Source organism: Engystomops pustulosus, chromosome 2 (genome assembly GCF_040894005.1).
Source record: "Engystomops pustulosus chromosome 2, aEngPut4.maternal, whole genome shotgun sequence".
In the NCBI taxonomy this organism is placed as follows: domain Eukaryota; kingdom Metazoa; phylum Chordata; class Amphibia; order Anura; family Leptodactylidae; genus Engystomops; species Engystomops pustulosus.
The window spans coordinates 157021381-157046307 of record NC_092412.1 but is presented as its reverse complement, the minus strand read 5'-3'; the positions used below and the strand labels follow the sequence as shown (position 1 = coordinate 157046307).

General features: G+C 40.3%; 1 protein-coding gene across 2 annotated transcripts in view; it reads right to left on the bottom strand.

Moving 5' to 3' along the window:
* LOC140118779 (pancreatic secretory granule membrane major glycoprotein GP2-like) overlaps positions 1 to 23723 on the bottom strand; it is a 44197-nt gene extending 20474 nt beyond the window's left edge. For both annotated transcript variants that reach the window (XM_072137095.1, XM_072137096.1), the window contains exons 1-4: positions 23578 to 23723; positions 20460 to 20474; positions 9556 to 9744; positions 9367 to 9468 (exon numbers count right to left, since the gene is read on the bottom strand). In XM_072137095.1, the coding sequence (XP_071993196.1) occupies positions 9367 to 9468; positions 9556 to 9744; positions 20460 to 20474; positions 23578 to 23626 (355 nt within the window). In that variant the 5' untranslated portion in view covers positions 23627 to 23723. The remainder of the gene's footprint in view (positions 1 to 9366; positions 9469 to 9555; positions 9745 to 20459; positions 20475 to 23577) is intronic.
* Between the last annotated feature and the right edge of the window lie 1204 nt (positions 23724 to 24927).

Sequence of the window (24927 nt, the reverse complement as noted above, 5' to 3'; positions counted from 1 at the left end):
CATGTTTTTCGGGTTTTATTTTTACGGCGTTCAACAAGCGGGTCCAATAATGTTTCTGAGTTATTGTACGGATTGTTACGGACGCGATACCAAATATGTGGGTTTTTTGGGCGATTTTGTGTTTTTTTCACTTTATTGCATGTGTATAGGGAATATTTGTGTTTAGAGGACTTTAACTTTATTTAATTCTTTTTATTAAAAAATGTTTTTATGTAATGTTTTTAACTTTTTTTTATTTACTTTTACAGGTTAGCTTGAACAAGCGATCCACTGATCGCTTGTTCAAGCTCTTCTTCACCTTACACTGTGTAATACAGATGTAATGTAATACAGATGTAATGTAATGCTGTGCATGCTCAATGTGTTACAGCCGGGTCCTGTCAGAAGGCAGGACCCGGCTCCCGGAGGAGGATCGCGCAGCCCCGGGCACCGGCAGTCTCGGGGCTGCGATCGGAGCAGCGGACCCCCCCCCCAGTAAGCGCAGCGGGGGGTCCTATTCACTTTAAATGCCCCTAACACTCCGCGGTCAGGGGTTAACAGAGAATTCTCAGATCGCGGGTGTTAGAGGCAGGTGTCTGCTATAATATTTAGCTGATACCCGCAGCTTCTGGCCCCGGCTCCGCTCAGGAGCCGGGGCCAGAAGTTTGACGTAATAGTACTGCATTTTGCGGGAACACACCTCCCGACATGCAGTACTATTACGTCAAATGTCGGGAAGGGGTTAATAACATGTCTGTAGAAAAGACTTCTCTTCCTGCTGATGGGATTATTCCATTTGCCTTTCTAGTTTTACAAGTAACAGAATATGGTGTTAACTTTGACAAGATGTTAAATATATGGGGAAGCATAATACTATAATATAATCAGTATTAATCCATTTACACATCCATTACCTCAGACTATTTTATTTATAATCTGACCTACCATTCCCTTGGACATCCCGAAAGTGCATTGTCACTACTATATATACCGTATATACTCGAGTGTAAGCCAACCCAAGTATAAGCCGAGGCCCCTAATTTTACCACAAAAACCTGGCAAAACCTATTGACTCAAGTATAAACCAAGAGTGGGAAATGCATTGGTCACAGCCTCCCCATTATTTAGCCCGCCGGACCCTGCCCCATAGTATATAGCCAGCACCTGCCCCTCAGTATATAGCCTGCCAGCCCATATCCCCCAGTGTATAGCCAACCCCCTGCTCCAGTATATAGCCAGCAGCAGGGGAATCCGTAAAAGTGAGTTTTGATATATTTTTTTACCCGAGTATAAGGCGAGTTTGGGTTTTAAGCACATTTTTTGTGCTGAAAAACTAGGATTATACTCGAGTACTTTATTACTGATAGAACACACCAAAATGACGAAGCGACCCTGAGGGTCCAATTCAGCCTTAAGAAGTGAGAAGGCCACCGAGTTCTTAACAGCTATACACACTCCTCCCTTCTTATTAATAGCTGGGGCAAAAAATATATAAGGGTACTGCTTTTGATGGAGTCTAAAGATATCCTCCTGATTCAAATGCGTTCCCTGAACGCATAATATATCTGTTTTGGCTGCGTGTGACTCTTTCCATATTTGGGATCGCTTAAATGGACTATTTAGCCCTTTGGCATTAATAGACATAACTTGTATCCCCATTATGTTTGTTACACTTTATGCTGTGTATTAAGCTTAGCTCACAGATATTGTTATAAGTGCTAATGGGTAGCCTGAATTTGTTATATCCCTTAAAACCTGCTGTCCTATTTAGTGAACTCAAAATAAAAAACATTAACATAACAACCATACTGTATATTACATGTGTGGTACCCATTCCATCAAGGGATGTATTTGGGGTTAAGAATGCCGTATCAAACATTTTCATACCTGACATGGCACGGTACCCGAGCCATTCATGTAACCAACAATAGCCAAGGTAAGGCACCCTGAAAAAGAACACATTCCATAGATACCCATATGGCTGCTCAGTCCTTTTCTTTATTTTCCCACTCCTTGTCCAGGTGTTTCGTTGGGTGAGTTGTCGCTTTTCCTCTTGTCTCTCCTTTCGGCAAAATCTCCCATTGCATTAAAAGCTGTTACAAATTCTCTGGAGATGTAGCTGTAACTTTTTGGCCATCTTTATTGATGATTAATTTTACAGGAAAACCCCCACTTGTAAGGTATTTTGTTATCTTGTAGTATCTTTGCCGCATCTTGAAAGTCTCTCCTACGCTCCAGTGTGATGGCTGAGAGATTCGTAAAGAGAGACAAGTCCCAAAATCTTTTAGGCAATCCTTCAATATATCTAGCCGCCCTCATCACACAGTCTTTAAAATGGAAAAAATGGAGATGGGCTATAACGTCTCTAGGTTGGTGGTAGTGCTTTAGCTTTGGGTAGTCTATGCACCCTATCTATTAGTAGATCTGCGTGAGGAGTATCTCTGGTAATAATGCAACAAAAAAAAATCAGTGAGAAACTCTTCCAGTTGCTCCGGCTTCACTGACTTGGGGATCCCCCTAAACCGCACATTATTTCTGCGTGAACGGTGTTCCATGTCCGTCAGCTTAAGACGCAGTTCCCGCACTTCTTCCTCTAGGTTGTTGTTAACGTCTACTAGATCATAATGGGCTGCTGTAAATTCCGGCCATCTTAGTTTCAACATGTGCAGTTCTTTCTCCTAACCTCGTACACTCAGTACGGAACGCATGTAGTGCTCCATGAATCTCCTTTTGAATGGAAGAGTTCAGGTCTCCCAATAATGTTTTGAGCAGCTGCTCAGATACTTAGTTACATCTAATAACTGGATAAGTGAAAATGGGGAGTACTCACTGTTATATCTTCTCCCATTGTGGAGGAGAGGGTCTGGTATCTATTCCCGATACCTGTATTGCTCTGAGATCCTGGAGAGGAGCATGTCAATGGGTTGGGGGAGACATCCTGCTGCTCTTGCTGCATCTCTACGTCTTCCGGCGCCATCTTGAGGCCGAGGCGAAGTTTAACTGGTGCTGCTTTCTTCTCGGATTTTCCCATCATCCTGGGTTCTAGGATATCACCCCAGTGATGTTGTGGGTGACAATTCTGGCTATCGTGTTGGCGCTGTGTGCTGTTAGTTAGCCTGGGTGCATGGAGCGAGGTGAGGCACGTCTTACTCCATGTACCGCCAGCCACGATATTTCCTTTTTTTAATATTTTAAGGGGCAGGGGACTTTTGAATGTCTTGCATCTAACTTTTGCTTTTAGACTTTTTTTTTTGCATTAAACTTTATTCAAGGGGCACTGACATGATATCACTTGATTTCTTGTATATTGCACTATATAGTGGAGGACATTTTACGGTCAGTTATTAACAGGCATTTTATTAGAAAGTTAGTAAAGACAACCCTGGGATCCTTCAGTTGAGTCCGGGCTGGCATGCAACAATATCAGCACCCTGCACTTGCAGCTATGGTGTGCTCATGGGTGACAGAGGCAGTGTCTAAGGGATTAAATATCTAGGATGTGAGCTTTTCTTATCCTAGGTGTTTGTGCTGCGGCTAGGCTATGATAGTACCGGCAGCAGCAGTATGCTAGATGGGGCAATCTTCTTCTCATGCAGAATCATTAAAACATGATAAGGTGGTCTTTAACTGCTTAGTGCAACAGGTTGAGATAGATGAGATAATGCTGCAACGGCCTGCTAATTAGGATGTTCTATCTTGTTCTGTATCAGGCTGACACTGTAGAGTCAAAGACTATAGAATCAAAGGGGGGATTTATCATTAGGCAGGCTCTTTGCCTGTTTGTTTTATGTTCTCTTTGTTCTATGTCTGCTTTTGAAGCTCCGCTGCTTTTCAGATTTATTAAAGTGGTGATGGCCCTTTAATAAATCTTTCTGAGATTTTTAACAAATAATTGCAAGGTTAGTAAAATAATTGCAACAGCACATATGCAAGGAGGGGTGTGGAGTGACCATGCAACTTTTTGCGATTAATTTAAAAAATCTCCAATCATAAATCTAGATTTGCAGTGCAGATTTGAGTGGCTGGAAAAGGCCCTTGGAATTTTTTGACTCAAAAAAAAAAAACCCAAAAAAACCCTTTGCTATTTTTTTTGCAACTTTTTACACTTTTTCAGTGATAAATCTCCCTCAAACACTTTGTAAGATGTAAGACACAATACTTGGTCTATATCTTAATATGGGGAGTACTCACTGTTATATCTTCTCCCATTGTGGAGGAGAGGGTCTGGTATCTATTCCCGATACCTGTATTGCTCTGAGATCCTGGAGAGGAGCATGTCAATGGGTTGGGGGAGACATCCTGCTGCTCTTGCTGCATCTCTACGTCTTCCGGCGCCATCTTGAGGCCGAGGCGAAGTTTAACTGGTGCTGCTTTCTTCTCGGATTTTCCCATCATCCTGGGTTCTAGGATATCACCCCAGTGATGTTGTGGGTGACAATTCTGGCTATCGTGTTGGCGCTGTGTGCTGTTAGTTAGCCTGGGTGCATGGAGCGAGGTGAGGCACGTCTTACTCCATGTACCGCCAGCCACGATATTTCCTTTTTTTAATATTTTAAGGGGCAGGGGACTTTTGAATGTCTTGCATCTAACTTTTGCTTTTAGACTTTTTTTTTTGCATTAAACTTTATTCAAGGGGCACTGACATGATATCACTTGATTTCTTGTATATTGCACTATATAGTGGAGGACATTTTACGGTCAGTTATTAACAGGCATTTTATTAGAAAGTTAGTAAAGACAACCCTGGGATCCTTCAGTTGAGTCCGGGCTGGCATGCAACAATATCAGCACCCTGCACTTGCAGCTATGGTGTGCTCATGGGTGACAGAGGCAGTGTCTAAGGGATTAAATATCTAGGATGTGAGCTTTTCTTATCCTAGGTGTTTGTGCTGCGGCTAGGCTATGATAGTACCGGCAGCAGCAGTATGCTAGATGGGGCAATCTTCTTCTCATGCAGAATCATTAAAACATGATAAGGTGGTCTTTAACTGCTTAGTGCAACAGGTTGAGATAGATGAGATAATGCTGCAACGGCCTGCTAATTAGGATGTTCTATCTTGTTCTGTATCAGGCTGACACTGTAGAGTCAAAGACTATAGAATCAAAGGGGGGATTTATCATTAGGCAGGCTCTTTGCCTGTTTGTTTTATGTTCTCTTTGTTCTATGTCTGCTTTTGAAGCTCCGCTGCTTTTCAGATTTATTAAAGTGGTGATGGCCCTTTAATAAATCTTTCTGAGATTTTTAACAAATAATTGCAAGGTTAGTAAAATAATTGCAACAGCACATATGCAAGGAGGGGTGTGGAGTGACCATGCAACTTTTTGCGATTAATTTAAAAAATCTCCAATCATAAATCTAGATTTGCAGTGCAGATTTGAGTGGCTGGAAAAGGCCCTTGGAATTTTTTGACTCAAAAAAAAAAAACCCAAAAAAACCCTTTGCTATTTTTTTTGCAACTTTTTACACTTTTTCAGTGATAAATCTCCCTCAAACACTTTGTAAGATGTAAGACACAATACTTGGTCTATATCTTAATATGCCTATGTAGACATTTCTATATTGGAAAGAATCAGAAATATGAATGTCAGGATTAGAGAACATGAAATCTGTAACCAGTGGAAATGAAGTTCCTAGATTAATACATGTTTAAGAATTTCATAAGGGCAATCCTGAAATTTTAACCTTTACAGGAATTGAAGTTGTACCCCCACCCTCCATGAATAGTGGAGGAGATATTAATAAATAATAAAATGTTGATGCAAAGAGAGGCACATTGGATTTTGATATCTATGGCACTGGGATCATTAGGGTTTAATCATAGAGTCGACTTTTTATGATTAGAAATAGGTCTAGCATAAGCAAAATAGATAAGTAAAAGTAATGCAAATTTTTATCATCTGTAGTGTTGTTTTAACAATTTAGCTATTGGAGAGATAAACATGATAAGGTTTCTTTTTTCTTGCGTAAAAAAGGATTCCCACAAAGACAAGATTCTTAAATATACTATATTAGACTACATGCACACGATGTATGCCCGGCGTACCATAGTACGGCGGGCATACATCGGTGCTGCGGAAATGAGCGCTGCTCTCCCCCGGCCCTCTCCACAGGAATATACAGCGCACGGCGCCGTATCACGTAATGAGATAGGACATGTCCTATCTTTCTACGAGCTACGGAGCGGTTAGGTGCCGTGAGCTCATAGAAGTGTATGGGGGACGTACATCGGCCGTATATTCGTCGGCAGTATATACGTCCCCCATACATGTGTGTCAATGTAGCCTTAGCAGAGCTGACTGTGGGTTTTATAACTCTAATGTAGCAGTGATGTGGGAAAATAAGCAAATAAGTTTTCCAGGATGGGATAAGGAAAACCATGCCTCTTTTAGCTCCCTTGACATCAAGCATGACCTACGAGAGGCCTTATGACATGATTCGGGATTAAAACCAAACCAGTATATCTATTTCAGAAGGAACAGACTCCCAACTGTAGACAGCACTGTTTCGACCTGGTTGGGTCTCTTCAGTAAAGCGTAGTGTACTGGTTTGGCTGAGTGAGAGGCTTATGACTAGGGTTGGGATGTAAGAGTTCTCCTTACAGAGACTGCTAGAGATATAGCAGACCTGAAGTGTGTTATTGTGCGTTATATCCATCTGATGGATCTCATTATGTCTCATCTCTCTTTATGTGTCAGATACCAGTTTTCAGAAGCTAAATAAAAGTGTAGATAAACCTGTACCCTGATGATCTAACCACTTTTTCAGCACAGAGGAATCATGAAGTGTCTGCTAAGAGAGTCCCCGCCCACATTCTTGCATACTATTTCTCCATTTTCAAGAGGTGGTGATTAAGACACTAATATTTGGACAGAAAAGGAAAGGGCCCCAGTACCTCTGGATTAGATGTTCTCTAATGCATCCTGAGTTCCTGACACATGAAAAGTATTTCCGCTTTATTTGTCCTCCAAAAACAAAATAGCCCTGTTTCTCTTCCAAGCACCACCCTGTACCAATACAGCAGTGTATAATGACAAAATGGGTATTGGCAGACTCAGGAGAAATTGCACCAAAAATTGTGAGATGCTTTTTCCTTGTGAAGGGCCTTAAAAAGTCACTTCTAATGAACCATGTCCCTCCAAAAATAGGTTTTGATGTATTTAGTGAAAATCTGAAAATATGACACCTAAAATTATAAGCCTCCTAACATTCTAATAAAAGAAAAAGATGTTTGAAAAATGATACTAAGTTAAAGCAGACATATGGAAAATGTTTGTTATCAAGTTATTTACGTGATATAGCTAACTTTCCAAAAAGTGGAAAAAATTTTTTCCAAATTTTCACCAAATATTGTTTTTTAACCAAATTTAATCAAATTAAATTTATTCATAAATAAATACTAAACATATTGCCTACAATGTGTCACAAACAAAAATCAAATTTTAAAATCACCTCAATGGGGCTTATTTACTAAGGATTGCGGATCTCACTTTCGTTGGACTTTGCACCTATTTCAGGATTTGCGCGTCTTTGACAGGTGTTTGTGCTGGGATTATGTTGCACTCGTTCGGATTTTGGCGCAGCTGAGCTGGCTTTCATGCAACAGAAAAGGGGGGGCGACGGACGACAGATTCGCACAGGGCACAGGATTTAACTTTCAAATTGTGTCGCAAGATCAAGCACTTCAATGCACGAAGAAGAAGAAGGTGAACTCCATCGGACTTGAGCAGGGAAGCGACATATGCAGGATATCGGGCGCACGATCTTAGTGAAGAGTGCATTATCCAACAATTACTTACAATTACTTACTGTGCCCCAATATGTTACTGACTGTGCCCCAATATGTTAAAGTGTTCCAAAGTTATTACCACATAAAGTGACACATGTCAGAATTTTTAAAAAGGGCCGTTTTAGAAAGGTGCAAAATGGCCAAGTCGTTAAGGGGATAATATTCCTTATCCTTTACTGTTTTGTGCACTCTTACTCAGCCATGAGTAAGAGTGCATAACGCACCCGAGACGTGTAGGCAAGGAACCACAAGCCCTCGCTGTGGACGCAGTGCTTGAGCGTATGTGATTGCATATCTGTTACCATTGAAGCCAATAAAAGTGCTTAAGATTTTTTCACTATCCCGCGCTGGATCGCTGTATTTTTTTGGATTCTTCCCTATTGAACACGCTGGTCACGTGGAGATCCAAGTCGTAGAAGTGGAAGCTGGTGCCGGAAGCGCCTATCGGGTGAGCGATGTTGGCTTTTTTCAGAATGTTTTTCTTTTGCTTGTATATACTCTTTATTAATTTTGGTCTGGCAGTATATACTGTCTATGTATTAAAGGGGTATACACATGAAGAAACGTTTATTAAATATACTCTGGATAACAAAATAACATTCTCTAAAAACCATTGTATGCAAGAGGCCTAAGTATAGGGATACATTTAGTATAATCCTATGATTATAATATTCTCCATATTCTCCAATAGAAAAGCTACAATAAATTTAATTTTTAAGATATCAGATAGCATTTAACCCTTTCATGACCAAGGGTCATCGATACCTGTTATGCTCTTCTTTAAAAGAAAAAAAATCTACCATCAAAATCAATCAAGGATAAACCAGGGGGACTTACTCATAGATCCAGGAACTGTGACTTCTTGGCATCTTACCTTTATTATTCATGGCCTCCTTTCTTCTAAAATTTACTTTTAAAATGACACTAATGAACTGGGGTGGTTCCCAGAGCGACTCCGTGTAACAGATTCACAGGCTGTTGGACTGTCTCACCCTCCCTCTGCCTGATGTAACCTCACTGCATCACACAGCGAGCATGTACTCTGCAGCCTCTGTCTTCCTGCAACTCCTTCTCTATGCTGCCTTCAGCTGACCGGCTAGAGGGGCAGATTTCAAACTCTTATATCTTCGGAACTGTGGCCCATAGAAACATAATCCTGACAAAGTATTAAAGGGTAGATTCACCTCTTTATAATGAACCTCAAAAGGTCCCGAAGATATAGCCATTTGAAGTCTGCCACTGCCATCTGTCATGACGTCAATGCACGTGCTGCTTGGGGTATGTAGAATTAAGACCAATATAGCTGTACGTCATGAAAGGGTTAAACACTCAACCTGCTGCGCACAAACTGAAAAGAAAGAGACTAGATCTGCAGTTTTTATGCATGTCAGTTATTGCAGCAGGTGTTGTATGCAAATTTTTAACTTTGAAATACATTGGCTGCAACCAAGGATGGGGACTGCAGAGAAATCTGTGGTTAGTTGTAACAAACACCTGATTCTAAGTTGCCTACACTGCAGAGACAACAGTAACATTAACTCTGTGTGGCCTGAGTATTATACAGTAAATCTATGGAATAGTGAGGAATAATAAAACTTACCTAATCCTTTATACGTGGAGGCATTACAAGAACAAGTTATCTTATTGTTTACAACCTCACAAACCTCATCAGAGAAACATTCTGGATTACACAAATCTGCTTCTGCAACAGAAAAATAGAAATGAATTGATATTCTAGTACATTTGTATAATGCGCAAATACAATAGTTAAAAAAAATTTTTTATTTACCTGAACAACATTTTAAACTTTCATCCCAGGACCAGCTTACAAGGTTGTCACAACACGAGTTATCTTCCATTGGGCATTCAGTTGCAGTTGGTACACACAATTTTATATCACCAGCGCAGTAGCACCCGTTTTCAAAAGTACATGACCCACCACAGGAAGGATCACTGCACAGGATAGGATCAGAACCATCTGTAAAAATATAAATATTACATTGTCAATACTGACAATACTATTCCAGGGCAATTTAAAAAACATTTTTACACTGATCTGGCCATGTCCCTTCAAACCCATCCAAGCCCCAACGGCAAGTAGGTGGCAGAAAGGGGAAAATAATCGTAAGTGCTAGCAATATGTTAGCCTTTGTGATTATTTCAGGGCTTCTACACCACTTAGCAACTAACATTTAAGAGGCAAAGATTGATAGATTGTACTGTATATATGTTTGGTATATTCTTGATCGTACCGACCCAAAGAATAAAGTAAAGGTGTCATTTAGAGTGCACAGTGAAAGCTGTAGAAACTCTGTCCCCAAGAAATAGTGCAAGTGTGTTTTTTTAACAATTTCATTGCATTTGGATTTTCTTTTCCAGCTTCCCATTAATTGGCATTGAATATGAAATACCATCACTAGGGAGTATCAAGCCCTCATACAGCTCTGTTAAAGACGACCTATCACCCCTGGAATATACCCTCCACCAAATATGTTCTCCCTAATCCTGTCCCAAGCCCCTTTATATTTATTACATTTTTATTATTATTTACAATTTGCGTGTGCAAACATAGTTTTAACCCCTTAAGGACGCAGCCATTTTACAGCTTAAGGCTCAGTCCCATTTTTTGGATTCTGACATGCGTCGCTTTATATGGTTATAACTTTTGAACACTGTTACTTATCAAAACGATTCTGAGATTGTTTTTTCCCCACATGTTGTACTTCATTTTAGTGGTAAATTTTGGCTGATAAGTTTTGCGTTTATTTACAAAAAAAAAGAAAATATGATGAATTTTCTGAAAAATTTGCCATTTTTGAAATTTGAAATCATTGCGTTTTCAGGCAGATAGATGTACCACCTAAATAAATTGCTGAATAACATTTCCCTTTTGTCTACTTTACATTTTCACCATTTTTGAAATGTCTGGATAATTTATTTTGATGTCACGCGGCTTACAAATCGAATAGCGCTTTTCCGGATTTTCAGAATTGACTATTTTGGGGATAAATACAGTTTTGAATGAAAATTTACATATTTAGCATCAAAACCCCCTATATAACCAACCCAATTTCAAATCTGCACCCCTCAAGCTATCAGAAACAGATTTTACGAAGATTGTTAACCCCTTGAGATCTTCATAGTAATTACATCAAAATGGAGGCGAAATTTAGAATAGTCAAATTGTGCCGGTTATACGTTCATTTAGCCCTAAAATTTACACATTTCCAAAAGATAAAAATACAAAACCCACCATACAATTTGTTCTATAATTTCTCCCAAGTACAGAGACCCCCCACATGTGGCCGTGACTTGTTTTATGGGCACACAGTGAGGCGCAGAAGGGAAGGAGCACCCTACAGCTGCCAGGATTTTACTTTCCTCATTGGCCTCTTTTGAAGGCTGTAAAATTTTCGCTTTTGCGTTATTAGGGCCATGTGATGCCATTTTTTTTGCGGGATGAGATGTTTTTTCCAATGTTACCATTTTGGGGTTGGTATCACCTATTGTTGAAAATTTAGGAACTTCTTTTTGAGAGCAGGAGTAGAAAAGCATCAATTCTCTACTGGTTTTTTTACTTTTTTTTTTTTGTGGTGTTCACCATATAGACTAATAATCATATTATCTTCATTCTATGGGTCGATACGATAACGGGGATACCAGACATGAATATCATTTTTGTATTGCCATCTTCCAAGTGGCATAACTTTGTTATGTTTTTGGCTACGGAGCTGGTTGATGGCTTGTTTTTTGCGGGACACGTTGTACTTTGCACCAGTATCATTCTAGAGTACATATGTTTTTTTGATCACTTTTTATAGCATTTTTTGTGGGATTGAATAGGTAAAAATCATAATTTTTGGAGGGTTTATAACAGTTTTCTTTTACGGTGTTCATCGTGCGGGTTCAATAATTATTTATTTTTATTCTACGGGTTGTTACGGACGCGGTGATACTATATATGTGGGGTTTGTGTGATGATTTAGACTTTTTTTTCAGTTATATGTCTCTTTATATGTTTTGGGGCTTTTGGGCATTTTTGGTGATTTATTACTTTATTTTTTTATTGAATAATTTTTTTTTTTACTTTTTCACTTTTTCCACCATGGGAAATGAACAAGCAATCATCTGATTGCTTGTTCATAATAATACCCTGCAATACTTATGTATTGCAGGGCATTATCAGTGTCAGCCTATACACTTGCATAGGGTGGCACTCTGCCAGTAAGATGACGTCATAGACGCCATCTTACCGGCAGTTCCTGCAGGTAACACTGGGGTCCAGATCGGACCCCAGTGATACCGTAGCAATGATCGGTGCCCCCCGAAAATGATTCGGGGGGGCCGATCGTGGGGGAAAGACCCCCCAGATGCATGTTAGATGCCGCGGTCGCGATGACCGCAGCATTTAACAGGTTAATCACCCGCGATCAGAGACAACTCCGATCGCGGGTGTTACACTGGGGTGCCGGCTATCAGTCACAGCCGGCACCCCGTGTTTCCCGATGTTGGTTCGGCTCAAATCTTGAGCTGAACCGGCATCGGCTCAGCGTCCGATATATCGGACGCTGAGCGTTAAGTCACTGAGCTCAGCGTCCGATATATCGGACGCTGAGCGTTAAGAGGTTAATCGATCCTACCTCTTACCAAATAAGAGGTCGGATCGTCGTACAGGTCTCCTGGCAGTTGGCCGTATTCATGAGGGGGCCGACCGACACACCCCATCCACGCCTTTGTCAGTCAGGGACCTGTAAGAATCACCTGCAGCAGTGCATGTATTGTGCGATCGCTGCCGGCTCTATGCAGCAGAAAATACTACACAAGTGTAGTAGCACTAATAGTAATTGTGGAAGAGAATCCCAATGTAAGGACAATTACTATCATAAGGAGGAAAAATCTTGTGAGTAACCAATTTCCTACACGGAGGCATTTGCGATCTCAAGTGAACAGGACAAACATCCCCATGTGACGTGCAAGTCAGATCATATCACAGTGCTACATCACTATCCAAGGACCTAAGGCAAGCCGGGATGATACACACCCCACGTATTCCATCACTCAAGGTGGCTTCATCAAGGAAAAACATATGACGACCGCAATGCATACTCTTTTTGAACCTCTATGGTTTCTGTAATTAACCAGCTACGGATGATGTTAGACTTTGGACACCATCTGTATCCAGCACATACATGACCTTGGTTCTCCATCAATTTCTGCTCTGATTCAATCATTCCCCTCTGCTTTGCTTCTATATAACGTGTCATCTTTATATGTACAATAAGCCTACAACTCAGCAGTTCTTATTGTTTACCAATATTCTCTAACAAGAGCATACTTTACTAATAAGGAACTATTTTATTGCCATCTGGTGCTCCAGATAATCTACTACACATCCCAGATATATAAAGTATTACTCTTGAGTTTCTAAATAAAACAAATACTACAGAGAAAACACATCAGGCATATGTAAGAGAGTAAAATTTGATGATATTTATTATAGGTTCAGCACACTGAGTTTTAATGTAACATTAGATGTCCTCAAGTAACCTTATTGCTTCAGACAGAAATAGAGAAGAGAAAAGTGCCTGGACGTTTTTCCAATCTTCTACTGTCCAATTTCAATGAGCTTGTGCAAATTGTAGCCTCAGTTTCCTGTTCTTAGCTGAAAGGAGTGGCACCCGGTGTGGTCTTCTGCTGCTGTAGCCCATCTGCCTCAAAGTTCGACGTACTGTGCGTTCAGAGATGCTCTTTTGCCTACCTTGGTTGTAACGGGTGGCGATTTGAGTCACTGTGGCCTTTCTATCAGCTCGAACCAGTCTGCCCATTCTCCTCTGACCTCTGGCATCAACAAGGCATTTCCGCCCACAGAACTGCCACTCACTGGATGTTTTTTCTTTTTCGGACCATTCTCTGTAAACCCTAGAGATGGTTGTGCGTGAAAATCCCAGTAGATCAGCAGTTTCTGAAATACTCAGACCAGCCCTTCTGGCACCAACAACCATGCCACGTTCAAAGGCACTCAAATCACCTTTCTTCCCCATACTGATGCTCGGTTTGAACTGCAGGAGATTGTCTTGACAATGTCTACATGCCTAAATGCACTGAGTTGCCGCCATGTGATTGGCTGATTAGAAATTAAGTGTTAACGAGCAGTTGGACAGGTGTACCTAATAAATTGGCCGGTGAGTGTATGTACATAAGATAAGAAATGAAAAATAAAGCGTGTGACCTAACATAGAAGAATCAGTTTAGGAAATTCAGGCATATAAAAAGAATATTTCATTGGGGAATAGATTATATAGTGTCTTTGAAATGTCATAAAGTTATTTACTAAATACAGATATATACACTATAAAAGTGTATGACCAAGAGTAGCACATAAATAATAATCAGAAAATAAATGAGTATACAACCTCGATAATCATAAAATAAATACAAGTATACCAGCTGAGAGAGTCACATATGATAAAGTTGGCTGACAAGAATCAATGAATGATAAAAACAAGGTATAATGGGAGAAGTGAAGTTCCTGTGGGTAGTTTGTACAGTGATTTTATTAGTGGCAGACCTGGTATGAAACTGACTGTCAGGATTTGAACCGGCATTTTCTAGCCTTTCTAGTTGGTTCTTTACCATTGAGCTATGTAGCCTGAGTGTTTTATTCCCGTCTTTTTGTTGCTCGTGTTTCTGTATTACCTGCTGGTATTTTTAGGTTTGAGTTGTGTTATTTTGTATTATCCTATCAGGAGTAGTCAGAATCCATTTAAGGCTGGTTTTGTCATTCAGTATTTGGTATTGTTGTATCTGCAGCTTATCTCTGGCTCTGTTCTGTTGGAACATCTATACTTTCTAGTTGCTAGTTACTTTGTCTGTGAAGTTTGTTCTCTTGTATTCACTCACCACTTTGCTGTCTGTTCCCCGTTGTCCTGTTTAATTAATAGTGAGTGCCTTGTGGACCTGCTTTGGTTGTTACCCATTATTCCTCTCCTCCCTATTGCCCTCCTTCCTGTTCAGTGTCAGTTGTGTGTATGCTGAGATTGCTAGTTCCCAAAAGTTTAACTTGCAGCAATCTTTTTGGGGGTTCAATTTTAGCACACCAGACCCTGTATACTTTAGTACCTTTTCCTCCCCGCAGGGACTAGCTTAGCCTTAGAGTAAGGGAGAGTTTTTCCTTCCCTTTTTCCCTAGTCATTGCTGCTCTCTCTACACAGTTTCTTGCTTTCCTGACGTCATTTTGGAGATCAAGATGGTTACTTACCCAGGGGAGTCAGACTCACAGGGCTGAGTGTGAAGACTTTCAGCCTGCGTACTGACTCTCCAGGCATATCTATTTTGCTGATAGAGCATGTTTCCCGAAGCGGCTGCATCCACTTTTGTGAAGAGGTCCATGTGAAGTCACTATGTGGCTCACTCAAAGTGCAGGTTGGGCAGGCACAGTGGAATGGAGGTAAGACAGTGAAATGGCTGCATTTTCAGACATTGCCACCTAACGATGTGTGAGACACTGAAGGGGTTAACTGTGGATGGGCGGTATGTTTCCCCTAGGTTTTGCTTCTATGCAAGGCCTTAGTGCTGAGGTGGGTTTTTTTTGTCCAGCACCTTGGACACAGGTGATGGGAACAGCCTAATTAGCCTGGATAAAATGACTCAGCAGAGTTGAGTGGGTTGTCTCTCTGTGGAAGGAGGCTGAGAGGACACAGCTCTGACCTGTGTGTCTGGAGCAGCCACGTGATCTTTGTTTAGTGTGAGCTAGTGGACTATTTGTATAGTTAGCACCCTGACGGGTAGGTTTTCTTTTGTTTATTCAAATACCTGAATGTAAAGGCTGGTTTAATTTTGCTGCAATAAACGCAGGCGAGACCTGTTTGGACTGTACCCTGGTGTCCCTGTCTTGAACTGCATCCCAGCACCCCGCTACCACGGTCTCTACTGGGCCAAATCCCCACAGATGGAACGTCCGTCTCTTTATAGTGATTTGGATCATTAGGTTCTCCTCACTATAAAGATCCTGCTCTTCTGGCTCCTGTACGGCTTCCTATGTAATTACATAATTACAGCCACACATCCAAAATTTTGCTTGTATGCCTAGGGCACCAAAATGCCTTCTCCCAGCTCTAACTGGAAGATAACAGAGGGTAGCTGCATGTCCTTGCCCTCTGGGGATTCTCCCAGATTTGGGGAAAGCAAACACTCAAATTACTTGTCCTGCAAGTCTGTGTGATCTCCTAAGAAGATATCTATGAAGTCAAGGATGCCATCTATCGACTGCATGCAATTGTCGTATTGGTTAAGTTTATAGTGGTGGTGGTATTTGAATAGACAGTGTGTGGGCTATGTGTGTGCGTGTTCCTTAGTTTTTACTCTTTACTTATATTTCCTTGTATTGAACCCTTATAGAAAATCTACCATCAAAATCAAGCATGATAAACCGTGATAGATCCAGGCACTGTGACTTTGGTAATCTTATATTTATTATCCATGGCCTCTTTACTTCTAAAATGAATTTTTAAAATTAATTCTGATAATGAGTCTGAGGGGTTATGATGGGTGTTTCCAGAGCCCCTTAGTGCTGTAGCTTCACAGTCTATTACACTGTACAGAGCAGGTCTCTCCTCTCCCTACACTTCCAGATGCTACTAGATTACACAGGCAGGGGGAGGGTTCTCCTCATTTGGACAGCTTGTGAATTTGCAGCACTAAGTGGCTCTGGAAACACACACCATAGTCCTTTAGGCTCATTAGAATAATTATATAAAAATTTATTTTTATTAAGAGCATTAATAACATAAATAAGAAGATTACTATGACCATATTGACTGGAAGTATAATTAAGTGTCACTAGTTTATAATGCTTCATTTTTTCCTTAATAAATCTTTTTGAAGATCTGCAACATCCACCCAATGTGGACTGACCTTATGGTCTGGGGGCAGCTGGTTTCCCCTGGTACCTGAGTGGCTGACTGAAGAGTGTCCTAGAAATCGACGGGTCTTGAGTAGCTTGGTTCCAGGTGTACAGACCTCTTCCACGCTGGGCAGGGCCAGCGAGGGGACGTAAGAAGAGGTTGAGGCCGTAATATGATTGAGGGTTCCCATTAGGGCACTCCTGGTGTATGTGCGATAAAGGGATCCCCAGGTAGAAGTTACAGGGAAGGCTTGTGAAGTTAGCAGCAGCCAGGTATCACAAGCAGGCAGATGTTATGATCATTAACACTAGCAGTCTCTTTATTCCAAGAATCCAATACAGCTTCATTTAACAGGCTAATGTACAAAGGTCCTATCTATCAGGTCCAATGTAGCTGGTGGTTTCATGTATTCTGGTAGTGGCTCACAGCCCAGATGCAGTAACTTGGGGTTGGAGATGTAGTAGGCTGCTGGAAAGCAACTTTAGGCAGGCTCTATAATGGAGAAGCTAGCTGCAGGTCTAGTAGAGGGAAAGCCCTCTATAGGGAGACAGCAGTAGCAGGCTGATAGTCTCTGCAAACCTTGTGCTGTGATATCACTCTGGAGGCGACTGAACTATATTCTGGAAAAAGACTCACACAACTCTCTGGTACTTCAGTCAGAGGGAGTATTAATTTCCACTCTGGGAGGGGTTCCAGGCATTCAATCAATTGCTGAGCTTGGTGCAGATCAGGATTAACATTGTATAAAACAGACATTCTAAATATCTCTAACTTTAACCCTTTCCTTCAGGCAGATAGGAAACAAAACTGCAATTCCAGATGTGAGCAGGAGAAATGCATCCTTGAAGATAGTTAGTGATCCTGTAAATGACCAAGTAAAGTAAGCAGGCTCTGAGTATGATATAGGAACTTAAAGGAAGTGGGTTAAGTTTGTAATGCCTTTCTGGGTGGGTCATTACAGATCCATTGGTAGTTAATTTTAAATCAATAATACTGTGTATACTCGAGAATAAGCCGAGACCCCCTAATTTTAACACAAAAAAATGGAAAAACCTATTGACTCAAGTATTAGCCGAGTGTGGGAAATGCATTGGTCACAGCCTCCCAGTATACAGCCAGCCCCAGTAGTATACAGCCTGCCCAGCCCCTGCCTGTAGTATACAGCCTGCCCAGCCCCTGCTCATAGTATATAGCGTTTGCAGCCCCTGCCCGTAGTATACAGTCTGCCCAGGCCCCACCCGTAGTATACAGCCTGCCCAGCCTTTGGCTGAAGTACAATTCCTTTAGGAAAAAAAAACACTGTACTCACCTTCTGACGCCCCCCTGGCAGGTCCTCTTCTATACCGCAATGCTCTGGCATCGGCTCTGGCTTCGGCTCTGTGTCCCTGCACGGTCCGTCGCAGGGATGGTGATGTCAGACGTTCACTGACATCATTGTGTATGCCCAGCGGCTGATGTCATGGAAGGTGAGTACAGTGTTTGTTTTTTTTTCATGACTTGAGTATAAGCAGAGGCGAAGTTTTTCAGCACACTTTTTGTGCTGAAAAACTCAGCTTATACTCGAGTATATACGGTAATTGTCACCCCAAAACGGAGCAGATTGTACATTTCTACCTGTCACAACTTTACACATGTTGAGATTAACCTGTTGCTGACACATCAGGTGTGGTGTATAGAGATGGCTCACAAGCAGAGCCCTCTCTATATTCATTAGTATGGCAGTATATGGTAGGGGGATCTGAAAAATAGTAAAAAAAACCCATAAAAAGTTCAAATCACCCCCCTATCCCTAGAACCCATATAAAAATAGAAAAACAGTAAAAATCATAAACATGTCAGGTACCTTTTGTATTGCGATTTAGTATACAAAACACCTTTCTTACATAGAACACCTCTCTTAGGTAATTTTTTATATGTGAACACAGTCCAGAAAACGAATACAGTCAACTGGAATATAAAAACATTTTGTCCACATTATAGAAAAATATCAGTTTATTTCTTTATTGTAATGTTTTTATTAATAAAACTATTTTTATTCCATCCCAATTAAAATGCCTGGATCATTATACAAGCTCTTATACCTCTTGTGTCACCCCCTCATCCTCATAGACCTCCTATTGTTTTATGAGTGTTGTTACTCTCTAATGTCTTATTTTATTTGTATACTAGCTTTAGCTCCCTGCATTGCCTGGGATAGTAAATAAAATATTTTATATGTATCTATAGACTGTCTCAGACTGTCTCCGACAGTCTCGGGCGCTCTCATTCCAGCGACTGTCTGTCTCGGGCACTCTCATTCCAGCGACTGTCGGTCTCGGGCGCTCTCACTCCAGCAACTGTCGGTTTCGGGCACTCTCACTCCGGACTGTCGGTCTCGGGCACTCCAGTGACTGTCGGTCTCGGGCACTCTCACTCCAACTGGAACAGTTTTATCTCAGACACTTCTGATAAATCTGCCTCTATCTCTGTATCCCTATCCAGCTTACCTCACACATAAGTGTCTTATACTCATTGCCTGTGTAGCCACTCAAAGCTCTGAGCTCATACTAATGACCTGTAGCAGAACAGCAACCAATCACGGCTCAGCTTCCAACTGCCACAGCAACAGTAGACCTGTACATTGTGGTTAATAAGTGGATTTTGGAAAGCGCGGTGTGAAAGTTTTGGCTCAAAACATGGTCTAAGACGTTCCCTGAGTCACAGGAAACAACTGTGCAAAATTTGGTGATTGTAAACACGACGGTAAAGATTCCTTTAGCGGACGCACGCGTGCGCATGCACACACACAAACCTTTATATATTAGATGTTCCCCAGAATCTGTAAAGCACTACAGAATTTAATAGTTCTATATAAATAATGATTATTATTATTATTATCATACTGTATATAATAATAATTTATATATTAGATTTTACCCAAAATCTATAAAGCAATACAGAATTTGATGAATTTTAAAAATAATAATTATTATCAATCAGTCTCTGTGAACATGGTCCAAGAAAACAATTCAAACAAGTTGTATATAATGCCACTTAGTCTACAGGATATCAGGGTATTCCTATGCAATAGTCAGTCTATATGAACACAGTCTAAGAAATCGTTACAATCAAGTGGCATACAATACCACACTACAGAAAAATATCAGTTTATTATAATACTGTAGTTAGTCTGTGTGATTATGGTCTAAGAAATTACTGCAGTCAAGTGGCATATAATATTTAAACACTTTTTAGCTAAAAGAAGTGGGTCCGATAGTTACTAGGGCTCTATGGGAACCTGCCACTAGCTGTATTTGTGAGAATGTTAAGTTCGCTTTAAAGGAAACCTGCCACTTAGAATGGTCGGTGTAAGCAGTAAATACCGAGAACCGGCTCAGGGTGAGCTGGTGCCGGTACTTACTTTCGTTAGTGTTAAACCGCGGTATCGCAGTTTTAACACTTTTTAAACTGTAGAGTAGAACAGGCTTCGGCGCTGCGTGCGTGCGCACAATCGTGCGCGCGCCTACATAGGAAATGACGGAGACATCGCGCGTGCACGGTCACGCACAGCGCCGAAGCCTCTTCTGCTCTAGAGTTTAAAAAGTGTTAAAACCGCAGTACCGCGGTTTATAACACTAACGAAAGTAAGTACCGGCACCAGCTCAACCTGAGCTGATGCTCGGTACTTACTGCTTACCCCTGCCATTCTAAGTGGTAGGTTTCCTTTAAGTATTTTCAAATTATTTACAAATATGGAATTTATATGGCTATGGGAAGTATAAACAAACATATAAATATGAAAATGACTTACTGTAGCAGCCTGCTCCTGTAAAGAGTAAAAGAAAAAATACATTAAATACGATAAGGAGAAAGCAATGTATATTCTGCTGAAATGAAAAGCAGTTTGGCTTTTGAATACTGTACCTTAATAAAACATCAACTTAATGTACATAATTGTAATCATGTCTTTGAGGTATGTTTATGGTAAGTAGCTAAAAGGTCTTTGTTGCCTTGATTGATAATTTATAAATGTACAATGGTTATCACTAGAGATGAGTGAATTTCTCATGCATAATTCTGCAATGGCAGAGTGTACTGTATGTATATTCCCATCACTGTGCATTGCTGCAACATGCAGTGCAAGCCCTTCTGGCAGTAAAACAGCTAATATGCATGAAAGTACTACTTGCAACAGTATATGAACTGACCAATCTCTCACACAGCATCCTAGCTAAAGTAAATTAGGGGGCTGTATATAATCGGATTGGATGGGCGTAAAAAATATTATGCTGATATTATAATTGTCTTTTAGACTGCTGAAGTATGCATTCTGGGACATCAGCTAAGTGCTGAAGGTGTGAGAATAATGGGGCACCACGCTCTAATTTGATCCATTTTGGGAGAAAGTACCTGTAATCTTGTTTATTAAGGAATGGGGGTACAATATACTCCTCAGTTGTCAGTTCTCCCAGGATCAATGTTCCCAATTAAAAAGGACATTTATTAGCACCCGATGCAGGGTATAGGGCAATTCTACGCCAGCCGTCTCTATATATGGAGGGAGGGGCAATAAATCCCCCATTGCATAAATATATGCATTGTTGAGCAATAGGCTAACCATGTTTTGAATATTTACTTTTTGATAATTTCATATCTCATCAACCATTACATGAGACGTCCATAATGTTTTAGACAATCATCTTAGCTATCTATTACATAAATTTGACTTGCAAACATTCCGCATATTTTTGGACTCTGATTCTGAGAACATACCCAGAAGGATCCAGTCAGTTTGAAAGCCAAAAGTGGATTTACAAATTACTAATAAAATAATATGAATTAATAATAATGAAACAGTAACAATGCAGTTACATGACATGACTCTGCAGAACAAAGCATATGTCAAAAAGTTTTATACCAAATTTATGTTTAGAAAAACACACTGTATGGCATCTGCATATTGTGTGCATGCTGTGGCATAACTAGGAGAGACAGGAACCCATAGCAGGCTTCTCCATGGGGCCCCCCTTCCCACTTAAAAAATATACATATTTGGATACTAACACCTGCAAGTTACAATTACACATTTATACACTCAAGCACACACATATAGAGAATATACACACAAATACAGTGCCATATACAAACACAGAGCATATATACACACAATACAGTGCCATATACAAACATACAGTATATATAGACACTCACAGTAAAGATACCATACACTGTATATACATACAGCAAATACACATCACAGATACAGCATCTATACATCACATATATGTTACATACATATTATGCTGTACATTTAATCATGCACATCCTCCACTCTTTAGTGTGTCAAGTTGGATGATGGGACCCCTTGACACTGCGGGCCCCCTCTGCTCCGTAACTATGGCTGCAACCACTGTAGTTACGCCCCCGATGGCTCTCAAAGAATTACATTTTAAAATGTGATGTTTATGGCATCCAAAAAAACTCCCAACCGTAACTATGGCTGCTACCACTGTAATTACGCCCCCGATGGCTCTCAAAGAATTACATTTTAAAATGTGATGTTTATGGCATCCAAAAAAACTCCCAACCCCTGCTATATGGAGCCTGAAAATCAAAAGTTCAAAACATTAGGGGAGATTTATTAATCTGTCCATGGCAGAATTCTGTCATATTTTGCACTAGAAAAACTGCACCACATTTATAAAGGGTTTTAGACAGTTTCTGGCTCTCCTAGGACTAGCCTGGCAAAGGGGCGTGGCCTAAGAAAAGGGGGCGTGGTCTCACACCAAAAAGGTCTGTGCGCCAGAAATACTGCTAACCTGACAGAATTGCGTCCTTTTCTGGTGTAAAATATACCAACTAATAGGAGGTGCAGAGTACGACTAGACTGTCTTATATTAGGACAGATTTATCATCCAGCATTAGACACTGTAATAAATCTGGTGCAGAATAAGACTGTCTCATCTAATTTTGTGCTGTCTAGCCTTAAGACACTTTTTATAAATCTGCCCCATTGTGTTTCTTTGCCATGTATAATTTTCTTGTAAGAAAAAATAAAATTACGGTAAACATAAAAAAATTATAATTGTGCTGTGTTGCATGTAATTAGTTCAAGATCATTGTTATACATTAAGTGGGCCATACAGTATATTCTTATGTGTTTATGTTGGGAACAATGTGCTCAGTTGGGTGTTGTTATCCAGGTGAATCTATACTTTAAATTACCGCTATTTTAGAGTTGCGGTGAACATATTTGCTGCATGGAGCTGCAGACATCGAGGGCAGATTCATCAGTGATATGTTATGGCCAGGAGAAGTTGTCATGAAGATCTGGATGAAACACAGCTGTAAGTTGCTAGATGCCACTTTTGTCACTAACTAAACTTCTAGTGTGTGAGGTTTCAGGGGTAGGCCTCTGTATGTACAGTATGTATGTAAAACTGTAACCAATGGGTGGGGGCAGAATCTGCATACAACCTTGATAGCCTTAATCTGACACTGATTCTAATAAAGTTTGGCACATGCATTAAGGATCTTACTTTTAGATTTTGGAGCTGCTTATTGTCTTCACTGAAGGTTGATTCACAGTTGTCTTGAGCTTAACAAAGCAATAGTCAAAGCTAGTGTCCATATAATAGGTTCCGGTGAAATGACCAATCAACACTTTCTGTGACAACCATTATAGAAACTTAAAGTACCACAATAAATATTGTAATACCGGAATAATTGAAATTTTATCACATGAAAAGCATTTTTTTTCTAACAAGATGTATATGTGGAAACCCACAAATAAAAACCTTTTTTTATAAAAAGTATTTTACAGCAAATCTTGAACAGTAAGAAAATATTTTGAGATGAACTAATGAAACCAAAAAGGTTTAGATTTATGCATTGATGATAATATTGCAGTTAACATTAACATACATTACCTGCATATTTCAGCAGAGCACACAAGGCAAGCAAGAGGAGGGATTTCATTCCTTTAACAGTTTTTCCTCTTCTTCATGGACACTGGATGGAGTGTTGTGTGCTAACACTTGATGCAGAGACGGTGTGTTGATCTTATAGAAGAAATACTCCTATTAAGCGAGAAAGGCAATAGCAACCACACAGGATGGTTTGGAGGAATGCAATAGGGTAGTGTTAAAATGCCTAAAGCTATTTGGGTCAAACCGAAGAGGGAGGTACTAGCTTGGGGTGAATATGGCTAATTGAATTCCCTCATTTAAAGTCTTGACGTTGATCTTTAATGTTTAACCGTCATCTATTTCAGGAATTTGACTGTGAAGATACCCTACCTTTCCCCCGAAGCCATGAGCTAAACCTGAAACTGAGGATGACATTTCTATACATTTATACTGTGTCTACACCCCATTATAAAAGTATCTACACTGTACTCAATTACTCACGTAAAGTCTCCAAAGACATCATTAGAACATTTTTGGCTGTGCAATTTCTAGATAACTACAGGGATTACTCAAGGCAGTAAAGGGGTATTCCCACGAAGACAAGTTTCTTAAATATACTTAGGATAACAAAATAACACAATCTCTAATTCGGTGTTACTAACAAAAATACAGCATTTCACAGATATAAGTCCAACCTGTCTCTATCAGTTTCAATTTCAGTTGCCCCTGGTTTCTGACCTTGTATCTTTTGAATTCAGGGTGGCAGTCATCTTGTCTGACACTGCAAAGCTGTGCTGTTCTCTGCTCTCTGCCTTTAGCCCTCACACTTGCATTTCAGGACAAGCTCAGAAACACAAAGATGACTTTCTGCTGGCAAACAACACATCACATCCTAAGGAGAGCTACAAGCTGCAGGCAGATAATTTCTTTATCCTGGGGAAGGGAGGCACATCACAACTGATATCATATAGGAGCTAAAACAGCAATAAAACTGAGTAAAATTGTAAAGTAAGGGGGCTAAAAATGACCTTTATTGTGGAAACATACCTAGGGGATTGAAATATGAGAATTTTCTTTCAAACCCCTTTAGAGTAATAAAATGCAACAATTTACAATGTATACCAAAGAGGCCATATAAGAACAATGGAAAACCACAAATGGAAGAGACTATATGTTATGGCTGGCAGGAAAGGTTGTAGGAACAAAAACCTATGGGATCTCCAATGTCCATTACTGCGTAGTAGGGATTCAGAAGTTTCAATGTTTAAAACTACTGTATATTTTATTCACCGTTATTACAGGGTTCACCTTTACTAGCTTTGAGGAGCTGATTAAAGATAATCTATAACCAGTGAAACCCCCACCCCACAA